The 17490-nt window shown below is 40.9% G+C and overlaps 1 protein-coding gene across 3 annotated transcripts in view; it reads right to left on the bottom strand.

Annotated features, from left to right (window-relative positions):
* The window catches only part of TTC39B (tetratricopeptide repeat domain 39B), a 119816-nt gene that overhangs the window by 63169 nt on the left and 39157 nt on the right, over positions 1-17490 (bottom strand). Inside the window, exons 1-2 of one of the 3 annotated variants that reach the window (XM_032392275.1) lie at positions 5055-5374; positions 3679-3753 (exon numbers count right to left, since the gene is read on the bottom strand). The exons of 1 other annotated variant lie outside the window; for it this stretch is intronic. In XM_032392275.1, coding sequence (XP_032248166.1) covers positions 3679-3710 — 32 coding nt within the window. In that variant the 5' untranslated portion in view covers positions 3711-3753; positions 5055-5374. Of the gene's footprint in view, positions 1-3678; positions 3754-5054; positions 5375-17490 lie in introns of those variants that run through there. One more of the 3 variants, XM_032392276.1, reaches the window with a different exon arrangement.

The following is a 17490-nucleotide window of genomic DNA, read 5'->3' as shown; positions in this document are numbered from 1 at the left end:
ATCTTTTTTTTTTTTTTAAGTGGAAAGCAAGTGCAAAATGTTAGGAAGATCTCTGGGTATAAGCCCCCCCCCCCACAAAAAAAATCATTTTTCATGACACATGTATGCAGGAGTATATTGTGGCTTTATTAAAAAAATAAATAAATAAAATGAGGAGAGGGCTGTCTATACCCCAATCCACCTATGGCTAAGGGACACAATACAACAGCTTTTCAAGGGGCACCTCATCTTCCTCATCTATAAAATAGGAGGGACCAATTAGCACAGTTTTCATTGAAAATACAAAGACTCACCATGGGTACTGGGGCTGAAATAGACCTTTTTTAAAGATTCTAGTTCATTTCTTCCCCACTAAGATATGAAAATCTTTAACGGATGACACAGCAAAAAAGGAAACCACAGAGGACCTCAAAATCTCCTACTTCATGACAGGCCTCAAGCTTTCTACTAATCAAATGAGAAGTCTGTCACTGCATTGGAAATCAAACATATTTTCTATACAAACATTGATTGATATTTATCTCTTTGTGTGTATATATGTGCATACATACATAGGTACATACATACACGCATATGTTAAATTCTCAGCCTATGCCATAAAGTCCATTAAGCCCTAAATTATCAATAACTTTGGGCAGAGTATTAGAACCAGGAGTGAGGTATCATATAGGACTGAGGCACACTCTTCCCCACCCGCCACCCCAGTCTCCACACTGTGTCCAGGTCATCCTGTCTAAACACAAGCTCATGCAATCCTCACAATGAAAACACTTCAGTGGCCTCTCACCGCCCTGCCACAGCTCCTTGGCAAGACACCCGTGACATCTGTCTCCCTCTGACCAGCCCATCCTCACTAGAACTGCAGGACTCCCAAGCTTCTTGTAAAACCCTGAAGGGAACACGGTGAAGGGGATCAGAGTACGTCACCCCAAAAGATGTCACTTTGACATAAAGACTGTTTTGAGCTGAAGCAATTAGCTCTCACCCTCCCCATCCTGGCCTAAAAGCAGGGCATAAATTTCCTTTTGTAAAGGTGTTTCCCTTTCCCACACAAGGAAGAGAATTACTTCAGGGATAAATCTTACCACCTGAGAGGACTCTTATCTACGTAACAAATCTTACTCAACAATCCTTACTTACCACACATTTCCTAGTCATCTTCCTACAATTTAATGCTCATCCAGAAGCCTAAAACCCCTTCTTTGGCCTAGCCTCTTCTCCACACTTCATCATACGTCGTTAGGATAGTACACAAACAGGGCACCTGGGTGGCTCAGTCAATTAAGTGGCCAACTCTTGATTTTGGTTCAGGTCATGATCTCAGGATTGTGAGATCGAGCCCCGCGTCGGGCTCTATGCTGGGTGTGGAGCCTGATTAAGATTCCCCCTCTGCCCCTCCTCTCTCCCTCTCTTAAAAAAAAAAAAGAAAAAGTATATAAGCCCCAAATTCTAACCACCTCCTTACAAATTCTAACCACCTCCTTAAGGTACATTTTTTGGTGAACTCCCGTGTGTGTATGCCATTAAACTTTTTTTTTCCCTCCTGCTAATCTGTCTTTTGTCCATTTAATTTGCAGGGCCCAGGAAATACATTTAAGAGGGTAGAGGAGAAAGTTTGGCCTCTCCTACAATGGTCTCTCATATCTCAGGGCCTTTGTACTTAATAAACCCTCCTGCTATACCCGATTGATCATATCCCGTATCTAGCAGTATCTGCCTCAATTCAGACATCGTCTCTTTCAGAAAGCCGTCTCAGGTCAGCCTCTGCCCAGACTCCTGCCCACCACCCCAGGTTGGGTGAGGCACCCCTCATCTTTGCTCCCACAGAACCCGACCTTCTCCACACCACCGCATTTATCCCGCTACATCCCAATGACAGTGTCCTTTTTTTTTTTACTAACAACAGAGTTTCCTATCTGTATCCCCCAATAAATTCTAAGTGCCTGAATGACTATTAATAAGCCAAGATACGGGCGTCTGGGTGGCTCAGTCGTTGGGCGACTGCCTTCGGCTCAGGTCATGATCCCAGTGTCCTGGGATCGAGCCCCACATCGGGCTCCCTGCTCGGTGGGAAGCCTGCTTCTCCCTCTCCCACTCCCCCTGCTTGTGTTCCCTCTCTAGCTGTGTCTCTCTCTGTCGAATAAATAAATAAAACCTTTAAAAAAAAAAAAAACAGGCTTTTAAAAATAAATAAATAAATAAGCCAAGATACTTTCTCTGTTTAAAAAACAATAACAGCAACAAAAATCGTAAGTGTTCACTCACAAGTGACCGGCAGGCACCACAGGCCGACTTCTGAATCAGGCTGTGGGGAAGGCAGGTCAGGCCGCCGGCGACTCTTCTTCAAAGCCAAGGCCAGCCAAACACCTTTACAAGTTCAGGCTCTTGCTGTTATTTTTGCTTTGTTTTGTTTTACTTGGATGGTTGGTTTGGGTCTGTTCTCTGCTTTTAATTCTGCTTTTGGTTTCTTAGTATCTTCTAATACACTCGAATAAAATAAACGGCGGCTAGGAAATCTGGTTACTGGCCCCATTTTAACTCGTGTGACCTCTGTCCTCGCTCTCTAGCTGTCTGTAAACTAAAGGAGTAGTAGAAGAGGGTTTTTTTGTTTTTGTTTTTGTTTTTAAGATTTTTTATTTATTTATTTGACAGAGAGAGACACAGCAAGAGAGGGAACACAAGCAGGGGCAGGGGGAGAGGGAGAAGCAGGCTTCCTGCGAGCAGAGAGCCCAATACGAGGCTCGATCCCAGGACCCTGGGATCATGACCTGAGCCGAGAGCAGACGCTTAACAACGGAGCCACCCAGGCGCCCCAGAAGAAGGGTTCTTAAACTTCGTTGCCCACAGTCACCAGGGAAGCCTGTAATAAACACTGTTCTCCCTCTGGAACTCAGGTCACTGGTGAGCAACCAGGTCTGGAGACCACCAGAATGGGCAGAGATTGGAAATCAAGTCACACCTGGGATCAAGTTCTAATTCCTCCACTCACTTCCCGTGTGACCTTCAGCAATTTCACCTCTCTGTACCTTGGTTTACGTGCTTGTTACAACAGAGATAGTTAAGTCGTTTACAGGATCAAAGGGAAGATTAATGTAGGCACAATACCCACTATGGCTGGCCCACTGCAGATGCTCAGTAAACGACAGGGAAGTCCTCGGCCTGGCCTGGGTATTCCTCATGGCACCCTATCATTTCTCCACTGTGGCCCTTACGAGTTTCCAGCCGGCAGGGTGTCTCTGCCGTATTCTCCACCCCATCCCCGGTGCCCAGCACAGTTCCCATAACAGTGCCCAACATCACAGCAGGCACTCAGTAAATATTTATTGAATTAATGAATCAGTAAGATACTAAAACATACTAGCATAACCAATTTCCCTTCCCCTCCCACTAGACTGTAAGCTCCTCCAAAGCGGGGACCATTTCTTATTTACTGATCTGAAACCGGCACTTAATACAGTGCCTGTCACATACTTGTTGAACTAATCAAATTATTTTCACAATCTCTTTCCAGCTCAAGTATACCAAGGATCTGTTGCTTCAGAAGACCTGGGACAGAATTAGTTGCAAGGATCTGTGATGCTCTGTACATGTCTGGCCGCAGACTATCTACACTTCCACAGTTGAAAAATTACCACAGTTGTAACGAAATAATGAGGCAGTTTTGAATGCTCTCCTCACCTGCTAAAAATAGCTGCTCCACGAGGGCACATATAATATCTTGTTCAGCATCATACCCCCAGAGCCTGGCAAGAGCTTTGCAACAAATATAAAATATAAACCTTTATTGAATGAACAAATGAATACATGTAAGTTCCTTACAAGTCTAGGTAAGGCAGAATTTCCTATTTTTAGGAACCCTTCCTAATTAAATTCAAAGTTCCTACGTTTAGGTCTAACAAAATGTTTAAAAATAAAAACAGCAAATGTTTGATCTCTGGGTGGTAGAGTTTCTTTTTTAAAATCCTTGATTTCTTTCACACTGCAGGAAATCAACCAAAATACTGATACCCACAAAGCTCATATAATATGTCCCCCTCAGTCAAATATATTCTACAGCTACAAAGATGACTGTTACTAGTTGTTGTTTAAAAGTATTTTGACTACTGATCTCTGAATAAACCAACTTTTAGGAATTGCTTTAGCTAATGTGATTTTTAAGATAAAGGAATGAGATCCGTAACCAAATGATATGAATCACTGAAATCATAAGACTTTTCATATAACCAAGAGAAATCAAGAACATATGGGGGTTTTGATGGGAACCAAAACTTAACAAAATGTTCAAAATTGATTCCATAATAATTCAGCAAGGATACAGTTCTAGCCTCCAGTGAATTCCAAAGGGGGAAAGTAGGACACAGTGACTAAGGACAGATGTTTAGGCTAAAGAATCTACGTCATCAGAAAAAAATGGCACCAATTCAAATGCACAATTAAAAAACGGGTGGTCATGCAAAGGTCACTTTTTAGTAATTCCCACCCCCTGTAATCTGCTACAAAGACACGGGGAGAAGCCAATGCAGGGCTTCCCGGTGAGAGGTAAAGTCTAGGACTACAAACCCCAGGTATTCTGAGAACGTGCCAGCGTACTTAATCTTGCCTTACGGTTTTAATCACCCTAACAAAACAACACCCTATAACGAAGCCAGCAAGGGCCATAAGACGAACGAAGTGACTGCACAGTGGGCTGTCATCCCCCTTCCATTGTTCTGCAGTCCCACGTACACCTTGCAGCAGCAGTAAGCCAGCCAGCCATGGCATCCCCAGAAGACCACATCCTCTGCAGCAGCAAGATTTATGATTTTCTCCCATCTCAGCACTCACCCTCAGGAAGCCCAAAAAAGGGGGGGAGGGGGGTGGAGAGAGCCCTGGCCTGCTTGACATGAAGCCTTTAATAAAGACAATGTCCACAAACAAAACCTGCAGGTCTCCAATGCGATTCAACTCCTATTTTTAAAATGTTCATGGTTTTCCTTAAATTAAATCCTCACAGATCTAAACAGAACGTTGCAATCAGACCCCTAGGAACAGCTTTAAAAATGCAACATACTCACAGATTTAGAGCAGCTGTAACTTTGGAGGAATGAGTCTAGCTCACTGTGGAGATGCCTTTCCCTCTCTTCTACCAGATTTTTTAAGGCAAACAGAAAGAAGAAGACAGTCCTCAATTTAAAGGCCAACAAAAATCCTCGGTTTCTGTTTTATGTCTTGGTCTCCAGTGAGACTCTCAATTGAAGGGCATAAGAAGAGAAGTTGCCGAGGCTGCGGACAGCATCCCAGAGAGAGCTTCGCAGAGCAGAATTTAAGACATGTCAGTTAAAGTGGCAGCCACACTCATTGCCGTGGCTGACGCTTCTGCGGGAAGGGATGCCGGGAGTTCGCTCCCCCCCCCCCCACCATCCCTGCTGCAGCCTAATTCTGATCCATCACTGTTTAATTATCCTAGGGAAACAGGCAAGACAAACACAAATGGCCTGGATTTAGCAATTCTCCAAGGTCTCTTAGTGATTTTTCACCCAATCCAAGGATTCGTCTTCATCTAAAGAGGGCCAACTGAGGAATGAAATCACTTCTTTTTCATTTTAAGGAAAATGTAAGAACAGGCAGATATTCCTAGGTGAGAGTTAACTTTTATATCCCAGGGACTTCTTTAAAATAAGGGAAAATCAAGTTCTCTGAGGTTTTTAATCTAACAGGTTAAATGCACAAAATTTAAATTTAAATTAGCAAAGTGAAATACACATATGACATGACAGTCACACCAAATATAGCTCTAAATGGCACTTTAAACTTAACATTAGATAAACAATATTTGAGCTGGTTTTGATGAAACTAAAAAAAAAAGTAGGCTTAGAGATGGTCAGTGACTTTGCAGCTTTCTTGTCTTGCCTTAAGTGCTCTTCCACATATTAGAACTGAACCATTTTTGGGGCGCCTGGATGGCTCAGTCGTTAAGCGTCTGCCTTCGGCTCAGGTCATGATCCCAGGGTCCTGGGATCGAGCCCCACATCGGGCTCTCTGCTCAGCGGGAAGCCTGCTTCTCCCTCTCCCACTCCCCCTGCTTGTGTTCCCTCTCTAGCTGTGTCTCTGTCAAAAAAAAAAAAAAAAAAAGAACTGAACCATTTTTATGTTGGGGCTCACCATTTTATCTGATTATAAAAGTATCGGGTAAGGTAGTCTAACATTTCCGGATTATAAAATAATAAACTCCCTGAAGAGAAATGGAAAACAAAGAAGAAATAATTACAGCCGTAATCTCATAACCCAGAGACAACAAGTGTTAGTATTTTATAATATCTATTTCTAGTCTTTTTCCTCCATATATATGGAAACTGTATATATATACAGTTTTCTTTAATACTATTATTTTACATGTTGTATACTACCTTTTCCACATGGCTTTATGTTATGATTATTTACCCATACATGTGACCCATTTCTACAAGTGCTCCAAAGAGTTAGCATATGCAGTGTCAGTCAGTCAACATATAGTTGTGCACCTACTGTGTGCTGGGCACAGGGGACACAGTAGTGAGCAGAACACACATGGTCCCTGCTTCTTGGAGCTCTCAGTCCGGCAGGAAAGCCAGATATTCAGCAAATGATAGCATATATGATAGGTCCTACAGTTCAAAGGAAAACTATAAGACACTTTAGAAATATGTAAGAGACCTGGTCTTGTGAAGGTCAAGGTTTCTCAAGGAATGGCAAGCCCAACTACAAAATTATTAGTACAAAGGCGCCTGGGTGGCTCAGTCAGTTAAGTGTCTGCCTTCGGCTCAGGTCAGGATCTCAGGGTCCTGGGATCAAGCCCCGCGTTGGGCTCCCTGCTCAGCGGGGAGTCTGCTTCTCCCTCTCCTTCTGCCCCTCCCCCCACTTGTGCTCTTTCTCTTTCTCTGAAATGAATAAATAAAATCTAAAAAACAAAAGGAAAGAAATCTTCAATGTAAAATTAACTTAGCCATGCTCAGAATCTCATAAAGGCTAAAAGACTCCTTTGAGAATGTTGGAAGAAATATGACAATTTGACATGAATCTGACATGACCATAATGATGCATTCTAAGGAAAAAATAAAACACCACACATCCAAATAAGTTATGTAGATATTCCAGGTGATCGAGGTCAACCTCAATAGTGATAAATCACGTTGGCAGCAGGTACTCTTGAAATGACATGATAATAATGGCACTTTATCCCTCTGGTCTCCCTTCCCAAAACCCATAACCCCAGTCTTACCATGAGAAAAGCACCAGACAAATTCCAATGCAGGGCATCCTACAAAGTGTCTGACTAGTACTCCTCAAAACTATCAAGGTCATCAAAAAGAAAGAAAAGCCTGAGAACCATCACAGCCAATTAGGGAAAAACTAAGTAAATCTGAATAAAGTATGTATTTTAGTTGGTCATAACATATTAACATTGCTTCATTCATTATAATAAATTATGCTACTAATGTAAGATGTTAATAATGGGGGAAACTAGGCGTAGGGTATATGGAAACCCTTTGTACTATCCTCTTGACCTTCCTGTAAATCTAAAACTGTTCAAAAAATAAAGTCTATTTTTTAAAAACATTCTCTTTCCCAAGTTGAAATTAACTTTATTTTTTCTGATCATTAGTAAAACATATCCCATAAAAATGTAGGCAATGCAAAAAGATATAAGGGGCTTTTTTGAAATGATAAATACCCTAAAATCCTACCATGTTCAGATAACCAATCCCAAACAAAATAATTGTGTGTATGTGTGTCTTGTTCGACCATACATGATATTTTTAGCTGTGTTAAACTCAATAACAGTCCCCAAAGATGTCCAGGTCCTAATCCCTAAAACCTGTCAATGTTACCTTATATGAGAAAAGAGACTTTGCAGGTGTAATAAAACTAAGGATCTTGAGATGCGGAGATTATCCTGGATTATCTGAGTGTGCTCTAAATGCAATCACAAGTGTCCTTTTAAGAGGGAGGCAGAGAGATATCTGACACAGAAGCCAGAAGATGTTGTGACCAGGGTGCCTGGGTGGCTCAGTCGGTTAAGCGTCCAACTCTTGGTTTCAGCTCAGGTCATGAACTCTCGGTGGTGAGATCGAGCCCCACCTCGGGCTCCACTTTGAGCGTGGAGCCTGTTTGGGACTCTCTCTCTCCTCTCCCCCTGCCCTCCCCCCATCAATCCCTGTCGCTCATGCTCTCTCTCTCTAAAAATATTTAAAAATCAAAATAAAAGCTGTTAAAAAAGAAAAGAAGAAGAAGAAGAAGATGCTGTGATGGTGGAAGCAGAGCAATTTGAAAATACTATGCTGCTGACTTTGAAGTTGGGGGAAGGGCCATGAGCCAAGGAATACAAGAAATGCAGCCACAGAGGCTGGGAATAGGCAATAAAATGGATTCTCCCCTGGAATCTCTCAAAGGAGCATAGTTCTGGCGACACCTTGGTTTTGATTCAGTGAAAAGCATGTCAGACTTCTGACCTCCAGAACTCTGAGAGAATAAATTTGTATTTTTCAAACTACCAATTTTATAGTAATTTGTTACAACAATTATACGAAATGAATACAGTACCCTTAAAGATCTGTATTTCTTCTTTTTCAGTTATTTGCATATATCCCTTGGACAATTTTTCCATCAGTGTTCTCTTTCTTGATTTGCTTTTGGGGATTAACCCTCTTTCATATATGCCCAAAATATTTTCCCAGTCAATTCTCTATTGACTTGGTTTATTGATCAAAACTATCACTCTTTTTTCCTATTGGTGTCAGGCTTAAAACATACTTTTCAACCCAAAGAATACAGAATTCCTCACCTTCACTTGCTTTTAATATTTAAAAAACAAAATCTCCAACTTTTTTTCTTTATTACTAAGAACCATGTAAGGTTATACATCCCCATACCCATGTCCCTCCACACTTCAGGCCCTGGACTAGCATCAACACCAAAACTTGGACAGAGAATAAATGTCCGGGAGGGAGACTGGAAACTTCCTGGAGACCCCCACCCATACCCATATTCCCTATGTCAAGTCTGTCCCCTCAAACTAACCGAGTGCCTCATGTAGAGAACGAGTTTGGCAAACATTTGTTAAACTATACAAAACAGGCAAGCTCACCTTATCCCTGGTCTGATGAGGTAGATCTCAGAAATGGGAAAATGGGGAAACAGTCAAGGATAACAGTTACTCTTATTTCTAAATATTCATTAGATTTAACTAAATGTCTTCTTTTCTTTTTTACTTTTTTAAAAAGTGTTTTTAGGGGCATCTGGGTGGCTCAGTCGTTAAGTGTCTGCCTTTGGCTCAGGTCATGATCCCAGGGTCCCGGGATCGAACTCTGCATCGGGCTTGCTGTTCAGCAGGAAGCCTGCTTCTCCCTCTCCCACTCCCCCTGCTTGTGTTCCCTCTCTCGCTGTGTCTCTGTCAAATAAATAAATAAAATATTTTTTTTAAATGTTTTTATATCATGAGGTAGCCATTTTGAGGCAGCATGAAAATAGTTATATCAAAATTTCTTATAATTGGGAGGAATAGTGGTTTTATAAAAACAGCAGTGCTCCCAATATGACATTATACATTAATTTATTAGTATGTATATTACATCTGCTTTATACTTTGAAATTTTTTTAAATGCAAATAAATTCTTTCATAGGTTAAAGACGTATGTTACAAAATAATTTTTTTACTTACACTGAGCTGTCTAAAAAGGTATCCTTATACTATTTTAGTGACTAAGTTCTACTGAAAATATAGGATCCACCTATGTATCTAAACGATAAAATTGTACTGAGACGTTGAGAATGTTCTTTCAAAATACATATGCTTTAAACAGCTGATCATGGAATTAATTTCCTTGTAGTAAATACACAAAATTATTTTAATCAAAGCAAACCAATATATTATTGGTATAATTTCTTTTAGATTGCAGGTGAACTTTTTACATGGCAAAGAATCTCTTAAATCAATGGGGATCTGACACATAGAACTTCATACACCCACACACACAGTTTTTTTTTAAAGCTGCATAAAAGCAAAGTCAAGCTACCCCTGCAGAAAACTTTTACTGCCAAAAATAGAAACCAAAAGCTCATAACTATAATGCCTACAGGGGAGACTAAAACTATGCCTATACTTCTAAAAATGTTAATTCATCAGAGTTACATGGAGCTTTAACAGTTTTGAGTTCTAGTTACAACATTCTGCTTACAGGTAATAAAAAAATATTCCTAGCACTCTGGACAATAAAAAAAATAAATAAATAACACAGAAATTACTTTACACAATAATAAATGTCATACACAAATCCCCAAATACCTCTTCAGGTTTGGGGTTTGGTTTTTTTAAGATTTATTTATTTATTTTAGAGAGAGAGAGCATGCAAGAGGGCACAAGCGGGAGGGACTGAGGGAGAGGGAGAGAGAATCTCAAGTAGACTCGTGCTAAATGCGGACTCAATGTGGGTCTCAATCTCACGACCCTGAGGTCATGACCCTGAGATCACAACCTGAGCTGAAACCAAGAGTCCGAGGCTTAACCATTTGGGCCACCCAGGTGCCCCAAATACCTCTTCAGTTTTAAGCAACATCAGAGTCCTTTAGATTAGGCTAAGTCTTCAGATTATTTATTAAATGTATAAGACACATGATACTGAACTACACATTATACACAAATGTACCCAATGCAAATATTACTCCCCCTTTCAGGGGCTCTACCCATAATGTTCTACAAACACAATGACACAAAAGGGGGACAGTGAGAAGGGAAGAAAGGGAGAACCAGAGAGAGAGATTAATTTTCCAAACATAAGCAGTGGAGATGTTTGACACATTTCAAAAGGCAAAGTTCTGGGGCGCCTGGGTGGCTCAGTCGTTAAGCATCTGCCTTCGGCTCAGGTCATGATCCCAGGGTCCTGGGATCAAGCCCCACATCGGGCTCCCTGCTCGGCGGGAAGCCTGCTTCTCCCTCTCCCACTCCCCCTGCTTGTGTTCCCTCTCGCTGTCTCTCTGTCAAATAAATAAATAAAATATTTTTAAAAAAAAAAAAAAAGGCAAAGTTCTCAAGTATCTGCTTTTGAGGGGTTTTATTAGTCACTTTAGGTTGCTATTTTTATCGAGATGGATGAAGATATCAAAACAAGGCAGAAAAAGATGGTAGAAAGTTAACAAAAGACAGTCTAGCTCACTGTCTCCCTGAGGATTCTGACAGCTTGTTTACATACTCCTCAGATAGAAAGAGCGTCAGCCCCCAGTTGAGAAATGGCAAAGGAGACACCAATAATCCTGGATAGTGTTTACTACGCCCAAACAATTGGACATTACCTAATTATGTATGTATTTGGGTTGAGTAACGAACCAGCTGCAACTCAATCATCATTAAAAAAAAAAAAATACACACCCCAAAAGCTCTTTTAACTCACTCTCTCTCTGAACGATCACAGACATTATCACTATGCCCTGTACTTAGTAAATTCTCAATAAATGATGCCTGGATTTTTTTAATGCACTGAAAATCCTTGCAGTCCACTTTGAGTACTCATCTACATTTTCTGACTAGTACATTAATTCAATAAATTCATTAATTTGACACATACAAATTGAGCATTTACTATATGCCGAGCCCGGTGCGTGGGCGCAGGGCACACCATGATGAGCAGAACAGACCAGTCCCACCCTCCTGGAACTTAGAGAACAAAAGAACAGATGGTCAAAAGCAAGCAACAATTAACTACAAAATGACAAATGAAATGAGAAAAACAAACAGGATGACAGGATAGGGAAGCGGGGGAGGAATAATCCATTTAGGAGTCATTAAGAAAGTCATTCAAGCTGACAGGTGATACTCAAGTAGAAGACCCGGGAGGAGTGGGAGGAAGTCACTCTAGTCTGAGACACCAGCTCAAATCTAGGCCAGCAAAGGGCTTGCTCAGTCAAAACCCTGAAGGAGGCGTGTGGCTGGAGAGCAGTAAATGAGAGTGGGGGGTGCCCTGGACCAGGTTTCCACCTGTATGTGGGGGCCTGAGCACCTCAAGCCTTGTGGACCCGGTAGATTGGGGGCTTCATCCTCAGAGACACACATAAACTCATGGACGGATGCTAAGTAAGGGAGTCACATCATGCAATTTCATTTCTAAAAGGATCACTCTGTCCTAATTCAAAGAAACATGCTGTTAAAAAATAAATTAGGGGACAACTGGGGAAATTTGAACACTGATAGTATCTTTGATGACTATTGTTAATTTTTTTAGGTGTGATAACAGTCTCATGATGCTTTTACTTACTTTTTTTAAAAGATTTTATTTATTTATTTGACAGAGAGAGATACAGCGAGAGAGGGAACACAAGCAGGGGGAGTGGGAGAGGGAGAAGCAAGCTTCCCGCGGAGCAGGGAGCCCGATGTGGGGCTTGATCCCAGGATCCCGGGATCATGACCTGAGCCGAAGGCAGACGCTTAACGACTGAGCCACCCAGGCACCCCTCATGATGCTTTTAAAAAGAGACCTAACTTTTATATTTGTGTACTAAATGATACCATAGAAGATATATAGATTAGATAATAGTTCTGTATCAATGTTAATTTCCTGACAATCTCTTACAGGTAATTCTGTAAGAGAACATCTTTGTTTTTAGGAAGCACATACTGAGATATTTAAAGGTAGAAATAAAGTATAATGCAGCAGCTCTTTCTGCCCACGGGTCCTGTCCCCATGCTTTAATAAACCACCATTTTGCACCAAAAAAAAAAAAAAAGAAAGGAAGAAATTATAATGTCTAGAATACGATTCCAAATAACCTAGGGGTAGATTATAGTTGAAATAAAATTGGCCTTGGGTTCACAATTGTTGAAGGTGAGTGATGAGCACAGGCGAGTTCAGTTTCCTATCCGCTCTGCTTTTTGTACATGTTTGAAATTTTTCAAATCTTTTAAAAATAAGATAACTTTGGCTGCTGTGTGGAGACTGAGTGGGGTGCCGTTGGGAAGGTGGGAGGACAGAGAACAAAGGAAGCAAGAAAACCCGTTAGGCGGCTCTTAAAGTAATTCAGGCAAGGGGCACCTGGGTGGCTCAGTCGGTTAAGCCGCTGCCTTCGGCTCAGGTCATGATCCCAGGGTCCTGGGATCGAGCCCCACATCGGGCTCCCTGCTCAGCGGGGAGCCTGCTTCTCCCTCTGCCTCTGCCTGCCTCTCTGCCTACTTGTTCTCTCTCTCTCTGTCAAATAAATAAATAAAATCTTTAAAAAATAAATAAATAAAATAAAGTAATTCAGGCAAACCTGAGACTGCCTTGAGCTAATGAAACAAAGGAGAGAGAGTGAAAAGTGAACAGATGGGAAATAAATTCTGGAGGTAGACATCATCAGACTTGGTATCATGGAAGTTAGGGGAAAGAGAAGGAACCAAAGATGTCTCCCAAGTATCTGGCTTGAGCGAGTGAGTGAAGCTGGGGAAGCCCAGGAGAGGACAAGGTTTCAGACGATGAAGGCTGGTGAATATCACGAGTTCCGTCTGTAACATGTACATAAAGGTGTCTGGGAAACATCCAAGTGAGTGATCACATAAGCAATGACTGGACCGATTTCCCATTACAACTATGGAAATAGCCCCAGACAGAGCAGAAAAGAGCAGTTGCCATGCGTAGAAGGGCACTAAATGGAGGAGGTGAGGAACTCAGCACCGGGAGCAGGGTCCCTCTGGCTTTAAGACACAACCTGGGCATTGCTAGGTGGGGTTGAATGACGGTCAGAGAGGCTCCTGAGTCTGCAGAAAAGGCAACCACAGTGGCAAAGGCCCTACTCATAGGGGTTCACCAGCCATTCATTTTGCCACCAGTAACACCACTTCTTCCACTGGGCCTCCTTGGTAACAAGAGACAATTGGACCAAAGAGGCACTAAGGAGCTTTCCTTTAAGCTATGAAATCCGGTCAGTCCTCCTCATAGTGGGTGAAAGAGAGCATTTTTAGAATATGTGTACCTTAACTCAAAATGTACATATACACTCTGTCCCCCAACAGCCTTACACAAAGAACTTCTCATTCTGGAATTTCCCAGTACAATAACAGACCATTAAAGGACACCTAAAAGTACAAAAGAAAATGCAAAGAAGAGCAATTCAAGTAGTGACAATACAGGTGAAAGACTAGGGATCCTGCTCAGTCTGGGCTTTTTTAGGGAACTTTATTTCCATGTATTGTATTCATTAACTCTGACACACAATTTTTCATCATGTAGTATCCCTGAAACCAGGATGCATCTTAAAATTGACAGGAACTTTGACTGGTCTAGATCAAAGTTCTTATGGAGAGGATCTACATTTGCTTCTGCCAGTTACCTGAGGGCACCACCAACCTGATCCACTTAAAATTAAATTACTTGCTTGAGGTTGTTTGGGCCACACTGATAACTAATATTCAGACCACAAACCAGCTTGTTATCCAAATTCTTAAGAGCGTTAAAAAGGTAAACATAGGACCCATCAATTCCATTCCTGAACACGTATGCCAGAGAATTGCAAACATATGTCCACAAAAGACTTGTACACAATTATTCCCAGCAGCATTATTTACAGTAGCCAAAAACTGAAAACAATTTGAACATCCATCAACTTGTGAATAGATAAACAAAATGTGGTGTATCCATACATTTGAATATTATTCAGCCATAAAAAAGAATGAAGTACTGATACATGGTACAACATGAATGAATTTCGGAAGCCAAATACAAAAGAACACATATTGTGTATATGAAACGTCTATAGAGAAATCTAGAGACAGAAATTAGATTAGTGATTGCCTAGGGGGTGGGGACAGGAATGGGAAGTGACAGTAAAAGGGCACAAGGTGTGTATTTCAGGTTATATAAAGTGCTTTAGAAATAGATTATAGTGATGGCTATGTAATTCTGCAAATATGCTACACTTAATTGAATTGTACACTTAAAATGGAAATTTTATGGGATATAAGTTAGCATTGCAATAGGGCTGTTTAAAAAGAAATGACCAGGGCAGAGAATCTCATGAAAGGTTTTTCCTTTCCCTCCCTACCCAGTACCAAGATTGAAATACACAAGTTCCCTTACCATGTCCTCCTGCATGACAGTTTTATTTTTCTTTCCCTTATGCAAGCTCTCCTATAAAATTCTTTTTTTTTTTTCCTTAGTAGTATATAAGATAATGACATAAATGCCATTGAGGGGCACCTAGGTGGCTCAGTCAGTTAAGCATCCGACTCTTGATTTTGGCTCAGATGATGATCTCACGGTCCTGAGCTGGAGCCCTCAGTGGGGCTCCACACTGAGCATACAGCCTGCTTAAGGTTCTCTCTCTCCCTCTTCCTCCACCCATCCTCCCCTGCTTGCATGCTCTCTCTCTCAAAAAAAAAATATTTTTTTTAATTTAAATGCCATCTTTGATCTAATAAAATAATTGTCAACCTGGTTGAGAAAAGGCAGGTGGGTTGGGGGAGGAGATCCTCTCCAGATTTGGGCAATAATTGTATTGCCTAAGAGGGGAGAGTTGAGCCAAACAAAATCAGAGAAAAATGAAAGTAAATCCAAATCTGCCTGGAGTTACTATTTATAATTTCACCACTATGAAGAAAAACATTAACTAGATGTTTTCCAACTAGCATTCACTGACTTTCACCCCAAATAACCTTAAAACAGAGCAAACTAGTCGATCATAATTAGTTGATCTAACCTAATAAGAAAACAAAATGGCCTTAAAAGCTTTATCTCATTGTAATCTACCATTTATAGTTCAAAAGAGAAGGCGTAAAGAAGGAAAAAGGGAAAAGTCCCTAAGAAATGCTACGCTACAAAATATTCTTATTTCCATCGTAAGCTTCTTACCACTCGGTTAAAAATGTCTATTTCAATTTCTAGAGGTAAGGATAAATTCACAGTAGTTCTTGCACATAAGCACATTCATCCCCACTGCATTCACACTGCCTCAGGACTCGATTCAACACATCCCCATTTCTAGGTAAGGATAAATTCAAAAACTTAATAAGATGCTATGGAATATAAGAGATTACTGCTGAGAACATATTAAACCTGCATCTGTTCTAACAGTCTTTGAATAAAAAGGAAAATCTTAATTAACTCGTACCCGACCAGGGCCCTCCAGTTCATTAGATTTTTGGTCCATTGCCCCCTATGGTTTTTATGAGAAAGAGATTAATCAAAAACACTACCAAGTCATGAGGGCACCTGGGTGGCTCTGTGGGTTGAGCGTTTGGCTCTTGGTTTTGGCGCAGGTCATGATCTCATGGGTCCTGAGATCGAGCCCTGTGTTGGGCTCCATGCTCAGTGGAGGGTCTGCTTGAAGATTCTGTCCCTCTCCCCCTCTCATGCTCTCTCTCTCTCAAATAAATAAATAAAATCTTTAAAACAACAACAACCACCACTACCAAGTTACAATGATTCCAAGTGGTTAATCTCCACCCTCCACTCGACAGAGGCCAGGGATCCTCAGTGACCCATCTTCACTTTGTCCACAGGGGGGTCAGGTAATTCTGGTATCCCTCAAAACCCAAAGCCAGTGCCAGCCTCCTAACTCCTAGCTCTCTGTTGGAACCCCTGAAACATTTTATTTATTCTTTGAGTGTCATATCACAGTCAATTTATAAACAGACTCTTTATATCCACCATTATACTGTCAGAGATGGTAGTTGTGCAAAGGATGATACTGGTCATCAGAGAACCAAGAAGTAACGCCAGCAGGGAATTGTTAAATCAGGAAGCGAGACACTAAAGCACCGCTAATCCTCTGGCAAATTTCTATAGATCGTTAACACGGGTCTAATTTAGAATCCCTCCCAAAGAGGTCATCTCCTTATGCCGAGCAGGTCAGAAAGTTCCCAAACAATTTTAATTTTTATGAAGGACCCGTTCAATGTGCCACTAACCGTTAAAAAAAAAGTCTCTTTTTTTCCCTTCAGTTCTAAATGGCGGAGATGTTTGTATGATCTAGCAGTTTGCAAACCTAGCAACTTCCCAAAATAGTCAGTTAAAATAACAAGTGGTTACCACAAAGATTCAGAAGTAGGAAAATCTATGTTTGTGGTGGTAAATCCATTAAGCAGAAAAAGAGAATAGAAAATAGTTTTCTTTTGTGGAAACAATTTAAGGCCTCCCTCATCTGTTAGCTTGCATCTTTTCATTAGAAATTCAGGCAAAAATATTCACAGGAATAAATTAATCATCAGGTTGGCATGGGGACCATATCTTGCTACAGAGAAGCTGAAGCATCACTACCGGCACTAGAGACATAAAACCAAAATGTGTGGTTCAATCAGCATGAGGAAAAAGGCTCTTCTGAGCTTAGCAGCTAATGAGTCACGAAAGGAATGTCACAGCATCACAAATTTAAGAGGAAACAAGAGAAAAATATTGACAAACTGAAATAAGGACACACTAAAAGTTCACACAAAAAAATAACTAAAGAATTGTTGACAATTAACATGTATTTGTAATCACAGGGAAAATAATTTGTAAAAGGGAAAAGACTGAA

Source organism: Phoca vitulina, unplaced genomic scaffold (assembly GCF_004348235.1).
Source record: "Phoca vitulina isolate PV1807 unplaced genomic scaffold, GSC_HSeal_1.0 scaffold67, whole genome shotgun sequence".
Taxonomy (NCBI): domain Eukaryota; kingdom Metazoa; phylum Chordata; class Mammalia; order Carnivora; family Phocidae; genus Phoca; species Phoca vitulina.
Note: the sequence above shows the minus strand (reverse complement) of the source record. Positions and strands in the feature narration are given on the sequence as shown.